Here is a 27,287-nt window from a genome sequence, read left to right as displayed (position 1 = left end):
TTCGGCTAAACTTTATTGGGTAAGTGTTCTTGCGATCTTCATATGGACATCCTCACGTATCTGATTTTGATAAAGGACAAACCAGAAATGTGTATTCGTAAACACATTTAAAAATATCAACAAAAACATTGACAATTTCCAGTTTTTCTCATACGTCATTATTAACTGTTGTCGTAAAATTACTTTTCTATATGCATATTTCTTTACTATAATTGAATATGGATTCTATCCTCTAATCACAAATGTAACATAATATTTTAATTTTAATGTGAACCAAAATTATGTGGTAAAAGAAATACAGGGGACAAAAAATACTTTGAATGCAGATTATGCATTATTGATGTGATTGTTCATTATTGAAAATAAAAATTTCAGTTTGCCATCAATTGTATCAAATATATAGATAAGGATGAAACTTTAACCAAATTTGGAAACTTTTCAATTAAATCGAATCACTATATTCCAGTAAAAAAAACTAGAACATCATATGGCATTAATAAGAATAGACATGAAATTGAATGGCTTCGTACAATATTTGGGGATTTTACAAAATTCAAAATTTATCAAGCGGATAGATGAATTCAAAGCATTTCAAAATCCATAAAATATCAAAAATTCATGAAAAAAGGTTATGAAATCAATGAGCTATTAATACTAACTTGAAAGATTTGAGTAATTCACCAAAATTCTACAACATGAAACAAGTAAAGCACAAACTTCATGAGACAATAATCATGAGCTCAATTCATATTATTGATTTTTGTCAAAACAACAAAACATAATTCTTGCTGCTCATTTCACAACAATGGCATCCTTTTTCACAAAAAAAGTTTTTCAAACTGCAGCAGGCGTTTCTTGAGCAACATTGAGTCACACAAACTATCATTGGCTAAGTATGGCCAATAAAGGGAGATGAATAAAAAATTATTCAAGATTGGTCATGAATAAACATCCTTACGATCATCGATTCTTTGATTTACTTTGGCTCAGAAAAAAAGAATGATAGTTTAAAATTCTAGAACTCTTTTTATGCAAAGATTTCAATTTTCAAATGTTCATGAACACTATAGTATAGTATGTATGCTGAAGTTAGCATTAATAATCATTTCTTAACAAAACAATTAAAAATTGAAAAAAAATAGTATTGGCATAAATCATAATTTCTTGACAAAACGACCAAAAATTGAAAAAAAGAGTAATTCTGATAAATTTATTTTTAAATGTTGTCTATGCCTTATTTAGATTGTTATAATTCTTCATTTCCCACGAATATACTGACAATCCTATAATTAAAAATTTATAAACAGTAAACAACAACAACATCCATCTTGAAGCAGAACAACAATTATAGTAAGGATGATGGAACTATAGAACACAGTATCAATAATGAAAGAAAATTGATTAATTATCAATGTGTTTGTAACATATCAAGTAAAATGACACAGTAACAGGACGGCAAAACAAAACAGTATATCATAAATGAAAAGGAAACACTAGACCCGGGATGTCCCAAACAAATCTTCAAACTAGGCCTCCTGCACCCCATGGGTTGCAAATAGGCTAAATGGGGGTCACAGTAAAACCTTTTCCGACCAACTTTTTTCAAGACAAACGATCAAATTTATAAGATTTGAAACCAGTACTGAGAGCCACCATCATCAAAATAAAGCCAAGATGCATCCTATTGTTCCGTATCTGACGCAAAAATTTGGATTTTCATTATCAGGATCATTTAAAAATATAAACAAACTTTTCTATTGAGTGGCATTTCCATGTCAATCTAAATAATTATACTTGCAGTTGCACTGGCCAAAGATGACCTGTGTCTTCAGAGATTATACATAAATAAAGACAGATTAGGGATTGCACATAGCACAATAACAACATTATTATACAAAGAAAAGCACCAGCAATGTGTAAATATTCATAATCTTCAACAGAAGATTGATAATTAAGCAATAAAATTCTGTACCTACAACAGCACCATATATAGCATATTCATATTGACTATGCTAAAATATCAAAATGAAATTGAAAAATGTTTGTTGATGTTGTATGCCATATCTAATAAACAGTATGTAGAAAGAACATTTCTTACACTGATTTGGTAACACTCACGAAATGGTAAAAATCTGGAATTTCAAATGGTGGTATCTGCTATTACTATTCAGCTTTAACAGTTAAATAAGTCTTAGTGAAATGGCCGAAGCAAGGCTTCTACTGAAATACAGATAACAATGAAGCATTTACGCAAATGAAATAAGGCATACAACTTATAATATTCGAATTTTCCTACCCTCAGGATAATTTTTATGTGCACAAAATAACCTTAACAAAACCCCTACAAAAAATTGTACAATCGTTTGCATGATTTAAATGAAAAAATTTAAACTAATAAAGAAGCATAGTCAGTTTCCATAATTCGAAAGAAAAACCTGCGGTACTAATATAAAGAATTTTCTTTACCATTCTATGACAACATTTTCAACAAAATTGACAAAATTTCAAAGCAAATATACTTCAAAGTAAATACACAGTGACATGAAGATATAATTTGATCGGCAACATTTGACTGTTAATTAATAACAATTATTTTTACGATGATATAAACACTATTAATAAATCTCAGGATAAAGATCAATATAAAAAGGAACATAGTTCATAACATGTTCATCCAATTTCTTTATCGATTACCTATATAGCAAGATTAACACACCTTTACAATATTAATAATATACACGGATTTGAACATGAAGCAAGGTTACGCAATATGCAATAATACATACTATATAAGCCCAATTGTTCTTGAAAATTCCAGAGATTGCAAGAACGGGCAATAAGAAGGAAGTACAATATTAATAATATAATAAACCTTTAGACGGCAATATCCTAGAACACTTCGAAATCTGGCACGACTTGTCTTTTAAAAAGTTTTCGATTTCAAATGTCAAGTTGGTATTATTGTACGACATAAGCATACAAAAACAGCAGTGAAAATATGTATTTCAACATAGTTAAAATAATGAGTATAGCTTAGGTCGTACTTTGCTCACAGATCTCACATTAAGTTGTCTTGTATGTTGCCTCTTCAGGTATTCAATATCTAGAATAAAAAGTGAAAGACACTGGAACCCGTCCCTATAATGAGTGTATTAATAAGGACATTATTTATGTACCAGTCCATTCCGCTTTCCAGGTAATTTATAGACACCAGAAATGGATTTTAAATACTTACATATTCCAGAGAGATCATAACTTGTGTGCAGAGTGTCCTAGATTACTAATACTGAAACTAAAGTTCTAAGAAAACCATTCGAAAATATTTCTGGAAAAATGTGTCATAGTCCATTTGAAAAGATATTCCATACATTTTGAAATCAATGTTTAAGAACCGAAATTAAAGTTTTTGTGAAATTGAAAATTATGCTATCTTGCCATATTCTGCTACTTTCCCATATTTGATTGTGCTGTTGTGAACGAGTCCGATAAACTATGTCGCATTTTTGCGTCTTCCGCTACGGACGACGACGATGATTTCTTCATACGTTGCCTTGAAGGTGAAACATTTGCTGAAGACGTTGTGGATGTACTGGGACCAAACAGACGACTAAAAAAGCGTGAAATCGAAGACCCACTTTTTTCCTTTGAAGGGGGCGGCATCCATTCGGCTGGGTGATCACGAGATGCCCGTAACATTTCCGTCCACCTAACGGCTTCTTGTAATTCCATTAATCTTTCTTTGTATTGATTTCGTTCCATCAAAACTCTCGACATTTCAACTCTTGTGAAACGTTTCCGTTGCGCAGAGGTGAGATCATCTTCACCAATGGGTGTAACAGGGGTTTGGCCTGAGGGTGAATTTCCCGCTTCCTTGTTTATTTTTTCAAGTCGTTTCACCTCTGTTTGTAATTCAGAAACTTGTCTTGAGAGAATTTCTTTCGACTGGTGAGCCCTTTCTAGATCTTCTTGAATCATTGTTAATTGATTAGTAAGTTGATCTACTTGATGAATCAAATCATCTTTAACAATATCAAGTGCATTTTTTGTCGCCATAAGTTTAGTATTTTCAAGCATTAAGTTTTCTAACTCTTTCCCCATTCCTAATATATCTGCACCGTCATCAACATCTCCTAGATCTTTATCACACATTTCTATATACAACGATTCGTGATTTGCTGTGACTCCGTGTTCGAAAGCTTCATTTTCAATTCCTATCTTTCCTAAACTTTGCTGATGTCTTGTTAAAGAAGAAGCATCTCCCTCTCCATGAAGAGGAGTAGACGCGTCCACATTTAACCCCATTTTAAGAACGCTTTGTTGGAACTCGTGGCTCAATAAGTTGCCAGAATCGAGACCGCTGCTGTTTGATTCCAGGCTTGTTCTATCGCTGTTTAAATCTTCTTTGACTATGGGTAAATTTTCAAGTTTTTCTTCTTTAGATAAAGCGTCTTCTTTATTTATTGTTTCAATTATTTCTTGCTTAATGTTAGGATGAAATGGATCAATACCCTCTTGCCATTCAAGCCGTCTTGTTCGTGCTGCCTCTATGGGTTCGCTATTTTCTTGAACAGGAGTTGAATCTAATTGTCTCGAAGACGGTGTTTCGGGTGACAACGGTGAAATCGTGGCAAAACTGTCTGGTAAATGCTTTTTAGGAATTGGGGAATAAGAAATAGAATCTGGAGTAAGGTGTTGTTGGAGAGTTTTTGTTTTTTCAATGTGTTCTACATAGGAACGAATCATTTCAGAATGTCGTTGATGAAGTTCTGTATATTCCTTTTTCAACTCCATTTCACGGTCGAGTAATCTTTCAATTTGATCTGCCTGACTTTTACATTTCATTTCAAGCTGTCGTGACGTAACTTCGAACTTTTCGTTCAGCTGTTTCAAGTCTCGAGAAAGAGCTTCAGCAACATCTTCATTTTCGATGAGTCGTTGTTCTGCGAGTCTTTTTTGTTGGCGTTCACGTTCGAACTGTGATTTCAGTTGCTTTTTGTCTTCTTCCAGCAGCTCTATTTCGACGGCAGACTCGTTTCTTTCAGTGATTGTTTGGTCAAGAGTTTCTAACATTGTTACGACAAGAGGCATTAAGTCTCTTACGACATCTTGATCATAATTTGCAATCATTTTCTCAAATTCTTTATAAACGCTCGTGGCGAGTCCTTGAACAGGTTCAGACGATGTTGCAATGTTGTCATATTCCTGGTCCGAACCATAGACTAGTTCCCCACCTTCCATCATATTGTCTTTAGATTGTCACTGGTAAGCAACGAATAACTAAGCAAATGAGTGGTAGCTATAACAATCTATACCACAGACACATCACATTCAGAGATCTTCAAAAAAAATAAAAAATTTTTTAAATTAACTCAAGAGTGCATATCAGTATTATCAGTAAAGCAAGCCATAGTATCCACAGCTAATAACACCCAGAAATCTTAAAAAAAAAATCAGAGTGCGTATAAGTATCATGGGTGATTGGGTGAACCATATTATCCACAGCTAGAAAATTACTGTCTAATGTTATGTGAACAACCCAAAGTCCTGCAATAGGACTAAACTGCTGTTCATTTTATATCTGGTGGTATTTAACCAAAAAAATGAGGAACCTCTTACACAGAGGTGGGGAACATATTATGGGCTAATATAGCATTGCATGCAACGCAGTGAATTAGGTAAGTTCCATAAAATATAGATTTTATGTTACAAATATAACAGTCAAACTGTGAATACGAGTTATAATAATTTACATAATGGTAGCTTGGGCAAGGTATCATACAAATTATAGGTTTTAACGAAGGCTAACTAAAGTTGCTTCAACTCATAATAAATAAAGAATCTAAGAAAATAGTGTCTAGAATTCGGTCTTGAATGATCCTTATTTACTATAGGAAAACAAATTCTTGATTCATGTTAACTTTTAAATTGTATATTTGAACACATATTATATTTCGTTTCGTTATATTTCAGCCACTCAGGGTTATTTTATATATAAAAGCATTTTTAACAATTTTATTACTACTCGACTATTAAATAAAGTATTACAGCAGTTAAATGAAATTAAAATTCACAATATATTAATTTTTTTTTAAAATGTGAAAACAAAAAAACTTCTTACAGATTGCATAAATCAGTGACGATTATTTAAAATATTATATAAAATTCCGAATATAATTACAAAAAAAACTGTTAAAACTAAAACATGAAGAAGGTTTTATCTTCCACGAATCAGAACAAGACACAAATATATGAAATCTTCAGTTCTCGTATATTGAAACAGGGTATGAAATATGAGATTTATTCTGGAATGTCAACTCCTAAGGCTGCACATATACTTGGAGCTAGAGAAATCAATTGAAATGGTTTATATTTAACAATTTCTAATGCATGCGGTAATGAATCAGTTATCCAAAACATATGAGGAGTATTTAAATTCTCCTCTGCATGTATGAACTTTTTCCACGAATCTTGAGGAAAAACTGGATGCGTAACATAGACGCTTACTTTTGAAGCTTTTGCAGATTTCATACATGATATACATTCTAGCACTGTGCCACCAGTGTTGACCAAATCGTCAACTATTATAACGTGATGGTTTTCTGGATTACCATCAACGATCGTGATCTCCCTGTCTTTACCGCGTCTTCTTTTTATACAACGGATCACAGGAAAATCTTTAAAATACGTATGAAATCGCTTGTGTGCGCCTTCATCGGGAAAAGCAATAGCAATTTTCTCATTTGCATTTTTGAGCGTTTTAAGCTCTTGTAAAAATCTTGGAACTGCAGACATCAGACGTGGGATAATATTATCCGTAAAATAAAACCGTTCTTGCAAAGCATGAATATCATATGTCAACAACTGGGTAGGCCCCATTGCAGTTAACGGTGTTGCTGACAACAAACGTGCAGTTGTACTCGCAGTAGCAATTTGTCCTTCGGTATCAACTCGTTCCATGGTACCAGTTGGAAAGAACGGTAAAACGAAAGTCAGAGATCTGACAGAATACTTGGGCAAAGCATAAAGCACAGATAATTGTTCAAAAACAACTGACGGAGAATAAAAACTTCCAAGATAAATAACATGTTTCCCAGAGCATTCTTCGATATTATCGATAAAGATATTTGGATATCCGTCCTCAAAAAATTTCCAATGTATATCCTCTTTGAATACAATTCTTTTACCTTGAGACTTGGCAACGAGATCATTAATCTTTTTCGCTAATATTGACATCGAGGGATGACATATCATCAAAGTGTCACAAGGAACAGAACTGCTCGCCATATTTAGCATATGACAATTACAAGTTTTACTTAACACAAAGAAAAAATAACTTTTTTCACATGTTCCAATTATCTACTAAATCTAATAAGAATAGGACAAAAACAATTTCTATCTAGACAGATTAAATTTTAAATACATAAACTAATTAAAAGTCATTCGAAAGTATACATATAATACACACAATGTGCACCTTTTCAAATAAAACAATATATTATTTAATAGATTAGGTGAGACTATGCCCAAACATGGAAATAACGATCAATTTGAATCAATAACTCTTCTAAGTAATAGCTTACATAGAGGTATTCATAAAAATATATTTGAAATTTCAGATTTGAATAGAATTTAAAAATCTACCAACGCTAAAAAATGTATTTGAATAATAGAGTTTAATCGGCACTTATTATTTGGTTGTGTTCATAAACGAAGTCACTTCAATAAGATAAAATACTGAATGATAAGACCACTCTATAGAATATTATTGGAATAAACTAAAAGAAGGTAAACACAGAGAGTACCAATTAAAAGCATAAATAAATAACTACGTATTAAACTACAAAATTTACAGAAAATACAGTGAGATTACGAAATAATTGCTTTGAAATTTACAGTGCAAATGTTAGTAATCATGGATTAAAGTTCAACTAAAGTGATTTAAAATATATTTGAGTATATTGAATTGAATTGCAAGCACCAATATAACAAGAGGGTCCAATAATACAGTTGCAATAAACTTGCGTTCAGTTCAGCCAAGAACCGCAATATATAATATATGACATTAATATGTGAAAATGGGACATGAATCCCAACTGTTTAGAAAAGTGCTTTGAATTTTCTTTTCAGAATTTGAAATTTTGTCTAACAATCAGTATACAATATATAAAAAGTTATTTCAGTTAATAACTAAAGTAGGCAATCAAAATGGCATATAAATAGAAGAAGCATGACAAAAATGAGTCAAACAGAATAAGATAGCAACAAGCAACTGAAAATGAATGAAACAATGCATGAATTCGAGTAATACTTTAGTACTTATTGTCATTATAATAGGGAAACCTAACACATAGGCCACCATTCAACCAAGCAATGAATGAAGACCAAATATTCAAACGCAATGTTTTGATATTATTCTGATTGTTTTTGCAACTGAATATCATGTAAATATTTGATCTGCGCTATCGATTCGATGTTGAAAAAGCAACTACAATAAAAAATGTTGTTATTAAATATTTAAAAAAAAATAAATTAAAAAAAAATAATTTTGTTATCACATCTTTATTGATACGGACATCCCCTCAAAGAATTAATCAACTTATTTTGGTAAAACCTATGACACAGTACTTAAACATAGATTATATTTGACAATGATATCGTAATCCTACGTATTTTATTAATTAAAGCCCTTTAAAGCAAAGGATCAGTACCATTCCAATCAATAACTGAATCAGGCCATTTTGTTTGAATGCAAAGTTCTAAAGGCGGAATCAAGTCATTATCTTTTTTTGGTTGTGGTTTTTGCATCGTATTCACAGTAAGTCTCATTTCTTCATCCTGATTGGCTAATCCATCATAATAGTACAGATCAAACAAACGTTCTACCGTCCAATCATTGACAAGATCACGATTTAAACAAAACAAAACGCTGAAATGACTCTCGCTACAAACAATCCAAATGGGATACCTAGGGGTTTTTAAGTAACTTCCGACAGTGCATGAACCATAATGTTCAAACAAAGACAACAAACCTATGTTAGAACGAGCTTTGGCACCTTTTAATATCAAACCTCCATCTAATTGCACTGTGTCATTGAAAGTATTGGAAATAGCAAAACCCAATGTGAGAAGGTTTACCATCTCCTGTGTACAATAGGAATGTGCTCCCATTAATATGTTGCCAGGATCATCCATATCTGATGTTACTTCTCCGATTCCCCTGGATAATATAGCTGAATATAGTAATAAGATCGCAGCGCCTCGTCCAGATTCAAATTGTGAGATACTGTTATATATTGTGTGATGCAAAGACTCTAAAGATTGGCAATTTTTTGTTACAATAAATTCAGTAATACTATCTTCTTTATAATTCCCGGTGGGGCTAAAACTTTGCCTATTTGAAAGTAACGCAACGACTGCTCGGCGGCCGCCTCCTGCTTGCCAGAGAATTTCAATAATCGCTTCAGCGAGACAACTCGTGCGGATTTCGTTTTTGCAATTTAGTGCAGACGGTTCTGCTTTTTTGATTTCAGATCCGTCATTTCCAACTTTTCCGAACAATAAATGTTTCAAAACATAACTTTGTACAGCAGCAAGAAGGCCGCACGGCCCTCCTTTTTTCTGAATGATTCCGAATCTCAAACGTACCGTTCGTTCATCTTTACAGTCTCTGAACATAAACGACTGATTTATCCATTGTTCTGGGAATCCCCGAACACTTGCAGACCCAAACACAATTTTGCGAAGTTTTACTGCTGATTGGAAATCCAACGGCATGCCAGATTGCGGCAAATTGAACCCTACTTTTCTAGAAATTTTTTGCGGTTTTTGGTTTTTATTTAAAATCGATTCATTCCTAGATTCCAAAACCTTTTGTTGTGGTTGTGCATGGTATACTTCATTGGATTTGTTTGTATTATATTTAAAACTCAGTTTATCCAGTCCTGAAATCCATTTTTCACATTTACTATCTTCGGTCCATTCTTCATCATCAAAATCTACTAGCACAGTGTCCTGTTTTTTCTTTCCAGGTGACGATTGCTCATAGCGATCGGACGAATTCCTCAGATGTGTTTTATTCTCAGGAACTATTGCGGAGTTTGTATCCGTACTTTTTTCAGTATGATCAGTTGAATTTACAACATTTTTGGTTTTCTTTTTTTCGTCTTCTTGAGAAATTGTATCATGAGAAGAGATTATTTTATCTGGACTTGCCGACAACATTTCAGCAACAGAGCTAGCTTTCTTTTGTCTGTGCTTCGTGAGTGAATTTGAAACCCTGAGACCAGAAATTATCATAGGATTAATAGAAGGATTATATGATCTAGTTTTTCGAGTTGATTCAGGTTGTTGCCTCCTATGTTTCAGCATTGAGTCCTGAAATTGACCGTACTTCATAGGTTTTGATACATCCGCATTATTTTCAAAATTGACATCCTTTAATTCTAACGTCTCGGGCCCTGTTGGTGTTGAAGCAGAATACAATTTAGCTTTCGCTGTACTGGGTCGTGTTAATTTGCTTTGATTTTCATTGGTTAGTTTTTTGTGTTTTTTAATAACATCCCAAACAATAATTTCAATTATAGTTCGAAATGGATCCGTCAAGCTTTTATTTTTACGAATAAGGGGGGCAATGTGTAATGTTTGTGCTAATTCCGCTCTATTGCATATACTGGCATCACCTCTTGGTAGTTCATCGTCAAGAGCACTCAGCGAATTTTTACATCCCTTACGATTTAAGAATTCTCGAACTAATGCTATTGATGCTTCTTCAACAACTATATGATCCATCGCATATTCTTCTGATTGGATAGGAAACTCCATGACAATTGTTGCATCACATTCAGCCAACTATGCACTTGTCATCCATGCATGGGTGATTTAGATTGGACTATCATAATCATCTGCACAAGATAAAACGTATCACATATAAGAATTACATCCGATTGTGATCAAAATGAAATAGCTATTTTAGACAACCATGCTACCTCATTGCGAGATAGAAAGGGCAGAAATAGGTACAAATCTCAGTATGTCACAGTTCTCTGATTCCAAGAATAGCTCCCACATTAAAAGACATAAATTATAACAGTGAGTGAAAACCCCTCTGTTATGAGACAGTCTAGGGCGCCAAAATCTGGCACAGCACAATAAGGTGAAAGAAAGCACAATCCCAAAACGACATCATTGGATTTCTCAGAAAAAATAACCCAATTTACAGAAGAAAGATTATTTACAGCAGCATTCGGGTTTTTAGCTGAACAACGTAATTCTGGCCGTGCGACGGCCGACGCACATCATGATTTATTCAAATTATTATTGAGACAGGCATGGCCCAATCTGACGCATCTGCCGTCATGCCGGATGCCCTCGTTTCAGAGAGTGTCGGTTTAATTGAACAAATTATTGGGACAACTAGGAGTTGAAGAACTGTGCCCTACCCAACCTATTTCTGTATTTTATTTACTAAAAATTTACAAAGCAAGGTAAATCGAGTGAAACTGCGCAAACTATAACTGCAGAAGTAAATAGACGGGAGCAGAAGTGAACAGTCTGACAGTGCAAAACTGGAAAAAAAAACAAATTATATTTCGACATGTTTCAGTTTTCTCTGAAACCATTTTTTCTTTTTAGAATGCAAATCTACTAGTCATATTAACTTTGTACATTAAATTCCACAATTATCAACTCAGTTCAGCAGTTTTGCATTTATTTTATTCCCTGTTTCTGTGTTTTCTAATGTTTCGTGTTTTACGCTGCTCTGTTACCGGTTCCCATTTTTATTGCTGGGACCGGTATGTCAGTATCATCTTACAGCAATATCATTTTACAGCAATACCGGTAGTGCCTTCAAATGTCTTTTATTTAAAATCTATCACTATGTTACTTGCCTACTACTAACTTGGATTATTAAAATTTATAATGATTTAAGCATTTCACAACACTGCAACAAGCAAAACAACACACACTGCACAGACACACGGGACGAACCTTGAATAAAAGTGCTACAACTTCAAACGAGGCGTACGGTAGCGTATGACTGTATAATAATAATAAGTATAAGTTTATTCCCTAAGTATAAGTTTATTCCCTAATTATATGCGCCGGGTATTCAAAAAGCGATTGGGATCATATATCAATCCCTTTTCTCAACAAATAGGATTTTATTACCGGATAAACAATCATAACGCAGACGTAACAAAGGATACAGATACACAGCATACGCTACGCCAACTAAGGTGACGCCTTCTAGCTCAATACCGCCGACACACAAATATTATAAGGCAGGTTGTCAAAAAAATCCATTTCCACGAGCAGACGTATAGACGTGCGATTTCGAAATACTGTCGGGCTGTTATCTGTTGCACAAAAACGTTTGCGATACCACCTTTTGCGTAAATATAGTAATAACTCAGTCAAGATTCAAGGTAAAAAAGAGGACTCGTTTTGGCGAATATAATAAGACTATATCAACATATTTTCATTAGTAAACCAGGGTACCGTATTTTTTCAGATAAAAACCTTGTTTATCGCATACGGGTGACGTAATACCTGTATTACACCTAAATCACGCGCTCGAGGTCGCAGGAACGTGAGTTCGGTGTATCTGCATTCTTTAACGACGAAGCGAACGCTTTTTTTTTGGGGGGGGGGGGGTCGGCTATTTTGAAAAATATAAAGATTACTTTTTTGTTCAAATAAAAGACAGAAAAAATTAAGGGAAATGGGGATAACGTATCGAAATAAAATTGTTGTATTGTTTAAATGTTACCTCTCAAAAATGAAAATTGTCAATAAAATAGGACTGACCAATTACGATGTGCACAGTCAGTCAATTCTTAGGTCGATATTAAAAGTGGGAAAATGACATTTGAAAAAAGGTTCGTGCAAGCTGGGGGAGTAAACCTTGCCGCTGTTCAACCACTTGAAACCATTTATTATTCCTCACATTCGAGGAGAATCGAAGTGTAGTGTGCGACATGTCGTTTATTGTGCTTCCTGGGGCGAATCCAAAATTAATTTGCGAAGACATTTGGTTCTAACAAGGCTAGAGTAACTCTATACAACCAAGCAACGAGTGGATTTGGTTCCCATGCGATTCATGCCTGGTCAGCTATACTCCTACTAGAAGCATATATCTCCAAACAACACAGATCTGGCAAGCTGACCTAATCAATAAAGCACAATTGCTCATAAAATTGTCATTTATTCAAAGGATTCATTCATTCCTATAAGATTATTTCGATTTGGAACTGTTATCCAAAGGAGTTGCGTAGCGAATGATTGATGAACAAGACCATATTTGGAACTGAAATCCGAAGGTAGTAGTGTGTCGAATGATTGATAAACAAGACTCGTACTCTCCTCAAACTAGATTCTCTCCCGTCATCCTTTCACCCAATCAATTACTTTGTCCTTCAAATTCTTATTTCGAGCAATTTCTTCCTGTCTCGCTATTTGGAGTACAGCTTCCCGTTCTTCCTTTTCCCGAACATGCTTTGGTTTCTGCAACTCAATCAACGGACTAGAAAAAAAGATATTATTACCTTAAAACAGCGTTAATGTTGTCATTTCATTTCAAAATTACTGAGATTACACCTATTTCATACTATATCCATTATACTTTTATGAACTTTTCATTCGAAGCACAATTATTAAAACTAGTGCAAAATATAAATCTCAGTTTCGAGATTTCGATCAGAGAAGCGACGCGCTTGCATATCAATGCCGACTTTGATGGCAATGCCTGAAGGACAAAACGCTTGCATAACAATGCCGACTTAACAAGGGTCGCAAAAATTTCAATATATTGGGTGTCGCAAGCTTAAAGTTTGGGAAGCCCTGGCCTAGCTGATTTTATTACACTAGTTGAGGTGGACATGGAATCTGCTATTTTCAAAAGGCGACTCCATCATCTTAATTCCAACTCTTTATTATCAATCTCTGACTCCACCTGCTCATTTATCAAAAAGAACACGTTATAAAAAAAAAATCATCTTACTTCTCCAAATCAAATTCTTGAACTTCTAAAGACTTATTGTGTTCGATAACATCATCAATATTTGCTGCCTTATTATCACAACCATTATGAATGAATTTTAAAAGTAAAGTTGTTACATCACGATACAATTGAACATCATCGGTGCCTTCAACTTTATTATAAAGCTGTGAAAAAGACAAAAAAGAAAAATAGTAATTAACATCATGCTTAAAATAGTATTGTAGCACAAATAGTTTCTGAATAGCCAAGTAGTAAATTGCACATTACTAAAACTGATTCCTCACAAGAATTACTTTCCTGGGGCTGTCACCAGTGATAATATTAAGTAAGAGTTTTTAGAAATTTGGTGATAATTAGCGAACTTGTTCTTGTTTTAGAAGTTAGACAACTGCAGTAACATGCACCACAACTGACAGCATAATATTAGGTGTGTTGTAACCACACACACTGTGGTAAGTCAGTGTATCGTGTTGATGCAGCATGCTTGGAGGTAAATGCATTAGCATCGTGGTTCTCAAACTGGGTGTCGCGACGCCCCAGTACGTCGTTTCATAAATGCTAGGGCGTCGCAAAACCATTATTCTTTTGCAGAACTGTACACGTGGTGCATAGAAAAAGTCTAAATTGTCGCTATTCCCGCTCGAGTCACGCGTAAGAACTGGAGATATACTAAATATTGTAACGATCATTCTTTTTTATATTTGATCTTAGTAATGTTCATTCAATACTGTTCCAATTATGACAACACACAGACTGAATCAGCTTGAGCCATGCATGCAATTCATTTCTAATCCTTTTATAAACATGGAAATATCAGGTGCAAGTGTACACAAATGTACATGTGTAAATATGATACTGAACAAGAAAACTCCAAAAAGAAGATTCACAAGTATAATAAAAGCTACTTTGGATTCTCTTCTGTTTAACAAAATGGCAAGGGAAAGCTGCAAGATTTTAGTGAAAGCATGTTAACCAATAAGTTTGAACGGCAATTAGTAACATCGCATTCTCAGTTGCAACAAAAAGCGTGGAATCAAGGCTTTATCAGAATCCTATTTAATTACAAATCGTATTGCCAAATGTAAAAAAATTCATACAATTGCTGAAGAACTTATACTACCTGCTACATGAAATATCAATCTCGAGTCCAAGTTGTGCGGAAATTGCGTGCGGCTCTTTCAAAATTCACACCGAGGTTTAAGGACATTTGTAAAAAGAATCAAATTCACCCATCCCATTGAATGCGATTTCACTGACTATCGTTATATTTTGATCATTTGTCTAAAAACTCATTGCGAAAAAATGACTTTTATTGAAAGGTATCAAGGCGTTTTTTATGGGGAGTCGCAACCTGTGCATATTTTTGGAGGGCGTCACAATACCAAAAAGTTTGAGAACCACTGCATTAGCAAATATAATGTTCAATTTGTTTTCATATTGTTGTGTTATTGTATTGTTATGTAGCTGTAAGTTATGAATAGTTTTTGATATAAGGGAAGCTGTTTTTAGCAAGTTTGATTCAAATAAGAACCTGTTCAACAATACAACTTTGAATCTCATCTCTATCTATTAACCTTACTGACTAGCAAGACTTTATATTTTTTTGAACAAGTGCAATTTGATTTGCTTTTTTGAGGGAATGAATATTAGAATATTGTTGCATGTATGGCCCGGCAGACTCCACTTCTCTTAGTTTCTCCCAGTGGATTTTCGATCGATATTATATCAATATTGACAATTAGACACTCATAGGGACATCCTTAATTAAACAGTCAACTTTTTCAATTAGGATTTCACCAATTACTGTTATTTTACAAAGAAAGAGCAAAAATACTGGTGAAAATACTTTACCCTCATCATTGGTGTTCCATAACAAATATTTCTCTTCTCGTGGATTTTTTCATCCAAATTTTCCGGATCAATAGCAACAGTATTGAGTTGATAACAGAAGAATGAGATATATTCTCCATCAGTAATAACTGTCTAAAAATAATTCAGTGGTTAAGTGGCTATAATATGCAAGAGAAAAATATAAAGATTTCCTTACGGCCGTCTTCCACCATGAAGTCAATGCCGAAAGAATTAACTGGCTTACTAATCCCATACCCAACATGGACTGGTAACCGGATGGAAGGCCATGGTTTGCCATATGATTAGGCTTAGTTACTTAGTTTCATTTCAAGTCTCCAAGGAACCAAATGCATTTTTACTCAAATTGAAATGTCAAATTTTTTTACGATGAAGCCCCGAAACACTCAATTCTTACATCCCAGTAAGTATTTTTAAGCCTTTTCAGTCAGCTACAATAATTACCACGAACGGGGAAAAATTTTTATACCCAATAAATGACTTTAAAAAGATGTATTTTCCTTTTTTATACTTTATACAATAATTATTATATAGTAGCTAACTAAAGAGCAGTATTACAAAGCTAAACTTAAATATTAACAATAAGACATGCTACAAGCATGTATAAAGATAGTTATTTTGAGTAAAAAAGATACTCTGTTCACAAAAATAATATCGCTATGCAAACAATAACTGAGGAGTATTTGACATTTTTTCCAACAACGAATCATTACAAACTAAATACCTGTACGCATATTGGTTTTGTGATGTCATTATCCATCCAATGTCCCATATAATAAGCCACAGGAGCAGACCAAGTCCATCCGCTCATTATTCCATGGGCTTTCATATGCTCTTCTATTTCTTCTGTGATGTCACAATGCTCCAAGTTGGCTTTGTACCAGTCTCGATTGAAGCTGTATCAATAAAAGGATATGCTCGCGACCCAGGGATACTAGGCGACATGTAGAACTTTTAGGGTCACAAAATGAAATGACTGATATAAAACAAAACTCAAAGTAGGAAAGATTAGCTTATTTGCCATAAGCAGGTTTTTGGAATCGAGGTGTGGCTTTTCCTAAGCAAGTTTTTACATTGTGATACTTTCCGCATATACTATTAAGCAACATTTGAATACAAATACCATTTACTAAAAAAAAAAATCAGTAACTTTTTGGATTTTGTTGATAAAACAAGCGAGAAGCATCCCAAGAAAATTTTCAGACGACCCAATTTTGGGTTGGGAAACACTGTGCTAGACGCTTGTTCCTGCTTATCTTGAACAAAAATGATTCCCCCTAGCATGAAGGTTCGCGAGTTGTTATACAATATAGCAGAATATTTTTTGACAATTCTACCTTTCTGGTAATGATATAAACTGTGTATGCCCGAATTGACATGGATCAGTTATAGGCGGGGGAAGATCAAGGAGTTTGTTTTCTTCTAATGCTTCTTGATAATTTAATGGAAGTTCACCAGCTTGGTATCGGAATCCTGCAAAAAAAAAATTATATATAAAATCAGAAAACAAATGTACTCATGTATGTTCACATATGGTACATGTTACATTCACAGATAAAATTATTTTTTCAAATATTTTATACCAGTGGTTCCCAATTTATAATGGCTTTGGGTCCCTGTCCGAGGGCTTTTAGCCCTCATGCCCCCCCTTTTGGCCCTCTCCAACTACTCTGTGGCCCCCTCGATGGAGAACCATGATGCACTCCCCTCACCTTCACTACAAATAAAGCCATCAGTAACTCGAGAGAGTCATTTTGAATAAAATTGCAGATGCTCAGTCTGCTCAAAAAATTGTTTTTTAGAAGATTCCACTTCAAAGCTGATATATACCTGGTGTGACAGTGTTCCTATAATGTTTTTTAAATAACCTATAGCAACTTGGAATTATGTCATCATCAGGAAATGGTATTTCTCCACTCAACATGAATTCTTCCATCCACGGAGTAAATTCGTTGAGTGGTTTCTGTGTTCGAATCTTAACAAAAAATGAATTGAAGAGTAAATATCATATTTTTGAGCTAATAAGTCGTTTTTAGTCCCAATTTTTCAGTCTGATTTTTTGGGGGCGGCTTCGATGAGTGGTTTGGCCTATTTTCTGAAGTTAGCTTATCAATAGCTTCGGACTGAAATATATCGAATAAGGGAGACAATAACTTACTTTCCCTGGCATTTTTTCTGTGAAGAAATCGTGGTAGAACATTACATTGTTGAATTCATTGAATTTAGTGATGCAAAATAGTCGAGATAAACATTACTATTTTCTATTTTTAATATATTCTATTTCTACTATTCTTAATTTTCACAGTTACGTTTTCGGCAGGTCTTAAATGCGATTAGTGGGGGTTCAGTTGGGAAAGATCATGTCCACTCCACAGGCTCCACTAAAATAGACCAAGCTAAAAAAATCAAGACATATGTAGGATATGTGACAAACCTGATACAAAGGGTTGTCGTGTGATTGAAATGTAATAGGTAAATCATCTCTCATTGTATATTTATGGAAACCTCGGCCTTTTTGCCAGAACATTGAATTTTCTGGGTTACGGTCCAATTCACAACCTTCAAAAATACGTTGCGATGAAGTTATATCCATTAAATATTGTACAATATTGGAAAGAAGTCTGTCAGCTCTTTGTTTCCGACTCTGTAATAACAATAAAAATTTTAAGACTCAACGACAAGCTCATTGTTGGGAATATGTTTGCCATCATATCTCTGATTGCCCTGCACATGTTCAGAGTATTGAAACCTCTGGGGGGATAATAATGTGCAAGAGGATTGTTGGAGGAATTTCTCGCCGTCATAAGTTTGTTTCATGTAACCGCTGGTCATTTATGGTTTTCTTCAACTTCAAGTCGATGCATCTCAAACAAATCACTATTAACTATGTTACCTATTCTAAATGTTTGAAGTTATAAATAATAAACGAGAAAATATTTTCATCAAACATTAACATATTACCATGATAATATCAAGATACTATGAGAATGGCATTATTTTTGTAAAATATAAATAAATTATATAACAAATATGAAATTTTTCTTATTGTGTATCAGTTAAGAAACACTAAATTAGACAATGATATCCTCACTTTAAAACATCCATAGATTAGTGATGGTAACAACAAAATTGAAGAGTAATAAAATTAGTAAAATTAACAGAATAGCCGGCTTTATGTCCAACCTTTTCAACTGATGATTTCTTGCTAAAATGAGTCTCCAATTGTATTGCCGTTGTTAAGAAACTCTCAAAATTTTCTATGACAGAATCCTCAAGTTGCATAGACTCTATATTGTATGGCATTCCATGAACAAACTTAGTGTGCGTTAAATGTTGATAATAATAAGATGCGTTCCTTGTAAATTCCATATTCAAAGGTGGAATAATATATTTTGCTTTACGATCATGGTCAAGTAGAAGCTTAAATTTGTTTTCCAGCTGCAAAAAAATGAGGCAGTGAGGTAAAAAAATGTGAAATGGAGTAAAAGTAACTATAAATCTATTTTACTTCTACATGGTGCAAAACAAACCGTTGGAAACAATAGTTTCCAATTTTAATGATGACAATACCACGAAGTAGGGATTTAGAAATTTTACTAGGGCATGGCAGACGTGACCATGACATATTTAAAACTCTATTTGGAAATAGTCAGGCATGGTAAGATGTTAAAGAAGTCAGTCCTGTTTGCATGACAAAGAAACAAACATGATTTGATCTCATAGATTAGAAAGTTTATTGGTGTGGTATATTTTAATTGGTATTATAAAATAAGTTTATAGTGCAGTTACAATTGAATTTTCGGTACTCCTGAAGTATGCGCACCAAGATGCCGCATAACCTGAACCCTAACCTGGTACACAACCTGAGTTCAGGTTGTGTGCCATCTTGGTGCGCATACTTCAGGAGGTCCAAATTTTCATTGTGTGGGTCCATTGATTAAACACATCTGTTTGATAAACTTGAAGTGTTGTAAAGGTAATGGGTTGTGAAGTGAGGGACACTCGGGCGTAGTGGCAAAGATAACAGTTTTTCTAATTATCTGGAATGGCTTGCAGATTTCAATCATGTTGGAGATAATATGATGCAAAAATATTGTATTTGCTAGATTTCCTAAAACCCTTTAGAGATTCATGTTACTGCTGGTTGGTCACGGCTTCTTACACCCTCAAGTTAATGCGTTTGAATTGAATCGCCAGTAAAATGCTCCCATATTTCAACATGGTATGGTAACAGAAAGAGTGGCGGTTCACCATAAAAGTCGTCTAATCGGCTCCCATTCCACGAAGACAAATAAGGAGATCCTGTCCTAGTTAATGTAAAATATATAAAAAACAAAATAATATCACACTCACTGTTTCTTGATCTTCAATAATTCCTCTTTTATTTTTTTTATAAAGAGAAAAAGTTTTCATTTTTGGGGGAATAAAATTTGGTACCCATTTATCGAAGTATGGATCATACCATTGTTTATGTTTCCAACTGGCACGCTGATCATCTCCCAGTGGAAAATCTACACAGAAAAGAAATATTGAACACTTTGTAGTAAACATGTGATGAAAATAGTGTTTCAATAGAGTGTTTCAATAATTATAATTATGATGAAATTCTTTTACTACAAGTAGAAATAACTAACCCCATTGTGGTCTTCGTCTCTGTGCTAAAAAAACTTCTTTAGTATCTCGAGGATATATCGGCTTTTGTGCTTTAGCTGCCAATGGGCTACTAAAAACAACTCTGCGTTTGCTTTTAATAGGTTGTCTAAGCCAAAGTGAAGCACATGTACTAAAGCTACATTTTTGTATGTTATGTTGCAGCCACAACTTTTGGCACATTCTGATACGCAAGACGCTTTGTAACTCCATACCCGAAGTCAGATATTTTGAAATTGATGGACAGATGGATGAGTCGGCTCTGTAAAATAATAAATTCGCTTCTGTAAAACAGTTGTTTAATAAATATATCACTTATAGAAAATTAAAAATTTTATTTCCCTTAAATTTCCAATTTAAACCTTCTTTGAGACATTACTTGTAACATATCATATAACCCAAATACTGAAATATTAAAAATGAAAAAACTGCCAAAACAAAATGCCATCAACACTAAAATTCCAGGCCTATAAAAAAGGAAGATAATATAACCAAACCAACAGAATTATAATACCTGGTCAAGTAAGTTAGGTCCTTCAGTCCTTATGCAGTTATTTGGTTTATGGACATTTATCAGTTCCTACTGCCATGTCAATGTCTGAGACATGTTCTTTCAGTTGCAAGTTAAGAAGTTTGAATTTCAATAAATACAGAAATAGAAATAACTTTGTAGCTTATAATTTAAGATATCAATTTATAATTTGTTTGGTAAAGCGTGAAAAAGAAAAATAATTAAATGTAAATATAACGTTAATGAAAATTTGAGAAGATCAAACATCTGAACATATTGTCTTGTATATTTAACATATTTGCTGAATATTTATATATTTATACTGAAATATAAAATACACTTGGCCTTTTCATGTTTGCTGATCAAAAACCAACATTGCAATTCTAATAATATTAAACTAATTAGGCCTACACCGGTAAACTAGGTACCGGTATCTAGGCCCCGAGATAAAAACATTCTGTGACATGCGTGACCGAATAGAGCTTTAAATGTGACGTTTAACGTCCGACATGTCCCTAATAAAATTCTAAAACCCTACCCTATCTGTTGAGACCGCCGTCGGGTGCGGACGTAAAACATCAACGGTGGAATACTGGAGTAGGAAATATTTGGACGAAAACTTGGAAATTAGACGAATATAAAACCTACTGAGAAGATACATACAAACTTAAATCAAAACGATGTTGTCGGTTACAGTACTGATACGATATGGATCAGTTCGTATCAGATCATGCTGGGCCATGCGTGGAGTTTATCATGGAAAACTGGTCGAAGCTGGGAAAAACATGAACAGTCAAATGTAACGAATATTTGAAGGTAGATTGCATAAAAAATACTACTTACACTAAGCACATGAATTTTGATTAAAACTGAAGTTGTAACGCCAGGGCAATGCTCTTGTCATATTTTACTTCGTTTGTTGTTGTTTTCTTTTATGGTGCTTTTATCCTTGTTGTTTATCGTCCGGTAGACTATTAGTTGAGTGCGTTTGTAATCAAATTAATTACCACATATTGCGCACTGCTTGTTTGTTTATGTTCTACAATTCTCGTTATTTATATGTACAGATATAGTAGAAATTACGCTCCATTATAAAACTCCACACCCACACCCAAGTATTTACGCCCGAATTATCTTTCGTGTTCCTTTTTTTTTCAATTTACTTCAATGTGTTGTTTGCCACATCCTCAGCCAAGTATTTACGCCCGAATTATCTTCCGTGTTCCTTTTTTTCAATTTATCTCAATGTGTTGTTTGCTGTTTGGGGTAAGTGGGCACGTGCACCAGCACGTCTTGAATCTTTTTTAGATTTTGCCCACTTTCCTGATTTTCCGTACATTTGTTTGTTTTGCCATGTATTGTTTTGTTGTATTGGAAAATCGAAATAAACTTTTACTTACTTACCCCGTGGTAATGTCTTCATCAAAATGCTATGTCACTACTAAAATTGTCTTCCCTATCGGTTCTGCATTGCACTGAACTAGAGGAGAAGAACACGCACATTCTCATGGAAGTGTGGAACATCGGAACCTTGCTTGAACAAGCGTAAAGCACCGACCAACGAACAAGAACATTTGCACCTGCATACTTTCGCATCTACGGAATTTGTGCTCTTACATTTTCACCCACAAATTTAGGCATCCGGATAGCACCCGCGTACCGTGCATTTGCATCTATGAACATTTGCAACCATTGTACATTGGCACCCACGGACATTCGGACCCATGTACAGTACATTTGCATAAACGTAATTTGCACCAGGGACGCTTGCATCCATGAACATTTTCACCCAAGGATATTTAGCCACCAACATCTGCAATCATGGACGTTTGCACCCACGTACATTTGCACCCACGTTCATTCGCACCCAAGTACATTTGCCCCCATTGACATTTGCACCCACGGATATTTGCATCGGCGTACATTTCAACTTTCGCACCCAGCCGCGTCAATTTGCACGTACATTTGCTCTTATGTACATTTGCATCTACTTACATTTGAACCCACGTATAATTGCATTCAAGTACACTCGCACTCACATACACTTGAATCTTCACACATTTGCAGTCTTGTTAATTTGTGCCCCTGCGCACTTGCAAATACCCGTGGGTGCAAATGTCCGTGGGTGCAAATATCTGTGGCTGCAAAAATGTACCTGGGGAGCAAACATTAATTGATGTAAACGTCCGCGCGTGCTAAAAACCTGCGAGTGCAAATGTGCACTTTGATTCCCCCTTATGTGTTATTTAATTATAAAAATAATAAACCACATAAGTGGATCATCCATTAAAAATAATCACAACCTATGGTAAATATCTGTCTCTATGATATATCGACAAACGCGCAAAATCAGTTGAGCTCTAATTATGAGGGAGTGTGAAAATAAAGATTCATGCCTCCAGTCTCAACGTGAATTAAAATACCAAAGTATATAGGTCACAACTGTAGTTTGAAATTTTACCGGTACTTAGTGTTCTACCTCAAGGTGGTTCAAGGTTGCTAGGTTGAAGAACCGCAAAAACTTTTGAGGAGGTCTCGCGGGCCGAAAGTCGGAGAAAACCCAAAAGTGATCGAAATATCGCGAGTTTACTTACTTTAAATTAAATAAACAACGAGAATTTACCTTTCTAATCAGACTATTATTATGTGGCATGGGTGGCGTTCTTTTAAAGAAGATATATATATATAAAGCCTTCAGTTATTTTAAAGTTAATTCCCGAGAATTACCGTTGTATTTTCCGCATCTCGCGTTTGATTGCGCTTCAAAAATATATTCTTTCGTGACAGATATTACTTGAAATCAAACCAGACACTGCGTCGCGCTAATAACCGAATTGCGTAAGTCATTTTTGGCGATTTTGAGTTTTTTATTAAATAGGTATTAATGTAGTGCTGCGTACCTGTTACCTCAGATTTTATTTTAAGAATTCCGAAACCCATAAAAATGGAGATTTAGTATGACATGCACATTTGTGCAATTGTTTCGTCATAAGGAATTATTATTGTTACCGCGGGACTATTGTGACGCCACAAGGGAAAAATAACCTCGGCGAAGCAATTTCGAGTTTTTGCATCTCGGATTCTAGCTTAGCGCGTATTAATTTGAATTAATACTACAGTATAGGAAGGCGTACACTTGTGATATTCACTGTCCGAGTCCAGTTCATCTTGGTTGGCTTTTATAATGGGGGCATTGCTGTTTTATTCTTTATATTTAATCTTAGTCTTATTTCGGTGGGTGTGCAGAACGTGTTATATTGATGAAATATATATTTTTAAACATAAAAAATAATGTAATTGAAACTGATTAGCTATTTTGGGGATTATACATTGTAGATACTGAGAATTACATTCGTTTTTGGGATGTTTAGTTTTTAAGACTGGTGCATATAGTAAAGTTGCAAAATTGCGTATGTCCCCAAGTCATAGACACATTTCTGCCTAAGTCACAGTGCGCCATTATGACGTCACTTAACTGCGTCATACAAATTAATTTAAATCCGGCTACGATAAAAAAATTGAACTATGGCAAATCATTGACTCACAATGGCATAACAATATCATTAGGAAGTTTTTTACGCTTTTCTCAAAACTGCTAAAAATGACTTACGCAATTCGGTTATTAGCGTGACGATATTGTCCTACTAAAACGGCAATATCGGCTATGTTTCTACTTAAATGGCAATGTCCGCTATGTTCTACAATGGCTATGTCCAGTGATTTCCTTAAACCCCCTATAGGGGATTAATAACCCAATAACCCTCCTAAATTTCAAATACCCTGCCTAATTCTGAACATGTTGTAAAATAATGTGTTAAAGTTTTTGTTTCTCTCGACTTCCATCTTTTGCATTCATATGTATACGGACAACAAAATCGGGCATATGGTATGTATAAACAACGTGTATGGCCGTAGCTCAACAGTTCCATTTTTACATTGGCATACGATGACTTGATAGTATCACCAAGCATGAAATTAAATCTGAAAGCTTACTTTGTCTCCAGCTGACAACGCATTTCAGTACGAGATAGGCTACTCGTTGTCGTCATTTGTCCGCAGGTATCCATTTGTATGCGACTTTATTTACCAAATTATTTTTATTCAAAAAAAGAAACCTTGTTTTTGAGGAAAACAACAATACCTTTGTATGCGATTTCTCAGTCTTAGAATCAAATTCGTTTCAATTTTGGCAATGAAAAAAAAACCGAAATCTTGATTAACAACTGATTTTCGTCGGTGCAAACCTTGTCATCAAAATAACTTATTGAATTTCCCCCCAATGTGTATGCTGCATAGTACATCAGTTGAATACGGGAATGAAGATGTGAACGCATTGTGTATGTTCGTCGCATTGTGTACAGTAGACCGATCCGTCATCGGTAAAACGGCCAAGTTATCTAACTTTTTACCAAGTTTGGATTTTATGAATAAGCAGAAATTTTGTAAATGTGGATGTGTCCGATTTGTGATGTGAAAATATCGGAACAAAAATATTGGCCGATCACCTGATTTACATGACAGGGAAGAACGATTTTTGATAACTGTGACCAATGACATTGCTGTGACATAGACTCGTCCCAAAATATAATTTCTATCATTCAAAAGAATAGTTCTACTTGAGCAAGGAAAAAACGCTTCAGATTCAAGTGCTCTTTGAAGAATAAAATTACGTACACTGATTCCATTTTAATGTGGGTTACTTTTTGTACGAATTCGTTTGTTTGGGCCATGTTAATGACCTCTAATATCTCGTCAGCGTAATTTTTATGATACATAAATACAATAAAGTTTTTATGCAGTAACGCCTTCACATTTAGATATATTTTTTCCATGTTCTCTGCGGGTGTTCTTTTTTTCATGCCGTGCATGGCCAGGAAATATGCCCTTGCATTCCACATTCATACCAATGTAACCGTCGATATAAGATTCACGTAATTCGTCGTTCATAGCCGGCTAGTTGCCGGGCATAAAGAAATGTCCTAATCTCCTTATTTCACTTGTTTTGGGCTGTTGCTCAATAGCTAAATATGAAAGTTTTCCGTGACCTGATCTTATTCAAAATACTTTTTTTATAGATATGTATTTAACCTTGTCAATTTTAATTAAATACAAAGCGGTGGTGTGATTGATTTGTTCCCATCTTCCGCAATCGTCTTCGAAGATTTTTTGCTTCATTTTTTTCTCTTATCCGCGTATGTTTTCGGTGTGTTCAATTATGAAAAAACAGTTGTTCTTCTCTACCGATAGTATTCTAAGGCTAATTTTCACTGTTTTGTTTTTGAACATTTCCAACAATTCTAAAATACCCCAAAAATTACCGAACGGAAGCTCATGCCAGCCCTCGCGCAGTGCTTTGGTCAGTCCGCGCAGAAACCCTAGTGAAAGTAATATTTCCAGATTCTTCAGTGTGACAATTTGAAATCTCTAGTACTGCACCCTCAAGATCAACGCAGGTATTCAAGGACAATTTTTGACTTCGTTGGCAGTCTCTCTTTAATAATTGAGAAATTCACCTCGACCATTGGCGGAAAGAAAAAAAACAAGATGGCGGGGATTCGAAATTTTGCGCTGAACTGATTCGAATAATTTACTACTTGATTCAATTCGAATATTCGATTCGAATGACCATCGCTACTGAGAGCTAATGGTCAATCCATCCCACAATGGCTACCAATTGTCGCTGCACATTGTAGTTCGTTCTTCAGATCCAGAGTAACGATTCGAAAGTATTTAAGGTCTGGGTGTACAGTATACTATCAATGCCATAACACTGATGATTAGAAAGCATTTCAACAATAGTTAGAATCGAAGATGAAGAAAGCGAATAAACATAGCCATTTCAGTAGGAACATATCGCGATTTTAGTAGGGCCTTTTTAAAACTCCCTACGCTTGCACATGCGGACTCGCGCAGCTACAACAGGCTGAACAATATATTAACACTTTAACGTTAACTTTTTTTTTAACTGTTACGATACATTAATGAAATATTTGCAACTTTGAACGAGCCGTTATGAATGTCCTTCGACCCTTGATCCTAGAAAATTTCCCCATACTTAACTATTGCAAAATTTTTGATGCTTTTTTGCGAGTGTTTTTTGGGGAGTTGGCCCTTACCAACGGCCGGCAACCAACTTGCCTAATGTTAAGCAAGTTCATGGACGCCATCTTGTGCCATATTTGGGAAACGCGAAACAATGGAGTCTTATGAGAAATTTTCGTCGTGTTGTTGTACCGAATCGAATAAGTCCGCTGGTAC

General features: G+C 34.7%; 4 protein-coding genes across 5 annotated transcripts; all 4 read right to left on the bottom strand.

Annotated features, from left to right (window-relative positions):
- Positions 1–480: 480 nt before the first annotated feature.
- Positions 481–5,395, bottom strand: LOC120333970 (C-Jun-amino-terminal kinase-interacting protein 4-like). The gene is made up of 2 exons (XM_039401400.2): positions 3,436–5,395; positions 481–3,103 (listed from the first exon to the last, which is right to left on the bottom strand). The coding sequence occupies exon 1, from the start codon at positions 5,239–5,241 to the stop codon at positions 3,445–3,447; it is 1,797 nt and encodes a 598-aa protein (XP_039257334.2). The 5' UTR covers positions 5,242–5,395; the 3' UTR covers positions 481–3,103; positions 3,436–3,444.
- Positions 5,336–7,293, bottom strand: LOC120333972 (uncharacterized). Its single transcript, XM_039401402.2, has one exon. The coding sequence runs from the start codon at positions 7,291–7,293 to the stop codon at positions 6,298–6,300; it is 996 nt and encodes a 331-aa protein (XP_039257336.2). The 3' UTR covers positions 5,336–6,297.
- A 71-nt stretch (positions 7,294–7,364) lies between these two features.
- Positions 7,365–10,921, bottom strand: LOC144411899 (putative ubiquitin carboxyl-terminal hydrolase MINDY-4). The gene has a single exon (XM_078109595.1). It carries the CDS (start codon positions 10,819–10,821, stop codon positions 8,689–8,691), a length of 2,133 nt encoding a protein of 710 aa, XP_077965721.1. The 5' UTR covers positions 10,822–10,921; the 3' UTR covers positions 7,365–8,688.
- A 2,263-nt stretch (positions 10,922–13,184) lies between these two features.
- Positions 13,185–21,210, bottom strand: LOC120334501 (large ribosomal subunit protein mL65-like). Of its 2 annotated transcripts, none has more exons than XM_078109597.1 (11): positions 21,033–21,210; positions 20,503–20,802; positions 20,222–20,379; positions 19,052–19,306; positions 18,303–18,512; positions 17,699–17,843; positions 17,206–17,341; positions 16,593–16,764; positions 15,851–15,982; positions 14,000–14,163; positions 13,185–13,522 (listed from the first exon to the last, which is right to left on the bottom strand). In XM_078109597.1, the coding sequence occupies exons 2-11, from the start codon at positions 20,729–20,731 to the stop codon at positions 13,384–13,386; spliced, it is 1,740 nt and encodes a 579-aa protein (XP_077965723.1). In that variant the 5' UTR covers positions 20,732–20,802; positions 21,033–21,210; the 3' UTR covers positions 13,185–13,383. The 2 variants fall into 2 exon arrangements, with proteins under 2 accessions (XP_077965723.1, XP_077965722.1); XM_078109596.1 differs by having other exon boundaries at positions 20,503–20,778.
- Positions 21,211–27,287: the final 6,077 nt, after the last annotated feature.

This window comes from Styela clava, chromosome 15 (genome assembly GCF_964204865.1).
Source record: "Styela clava chromosome 15, kaStyClav1.hap1.2, whole genome shotgun sequence".
Lineage (NCBI taxonomy): Eukaryota > Metazoa > Chordata > Ascidiacea > Stolidobranchia > Styelidae > Styela > Styela clava.
The sequence above is the reverse complement of the archived record's forward strand: the minus strand, read 5'-3'. Positions and strand labels throughout refer to the sequence as shown.

Excerpts from the sequence above, each read along its gene's own strand:
- LOC120333972 (XM_039401402.2), bottom strand. The coding sequence starts at position 7,293 with ATGCTAAATATGGCGAGCAGTTCTGTTCCTTGTGACACTTTGATGATA.
- LOC120333970 (XM_039401400.2), bottom strand. The coding sequence starts at position 5,241 with ATGATGGAAGGTGGGGAACTAGTCTATGGTTCGGACCAGGAATATGAC.
- LOC144411899 (XM_078109595.1), bottom strand. The coding sequence starts at position 10,821 with ATGGAGTTTCCTATCCAATCAGAAGAATATGCGATGGATCATATAGTT.
- LOC120334501 (XM_078109597.1), bottom strand. The coding sequence starts at position 20,731 with ATGGAGTTACAAAGCGTCTTGCGTATCAGAATGTGCCAAAAGTTGTGG. Across the intron at positions 20,380-20,502 it reads GAGACGAAGACCACAATGGG|ATTTTCCACTGGGAGATGAT; the intron begins GTTAGTTATTTC and ends TTTTCTGTGTAG. Across the intron at positions 16,765-17,205 it reads TTTATATCATTACCAGAAAG|CTTCAATCGAGACTGGTACA; the intron begins GTAGAATTGTCA and ends TTATTGATACAG.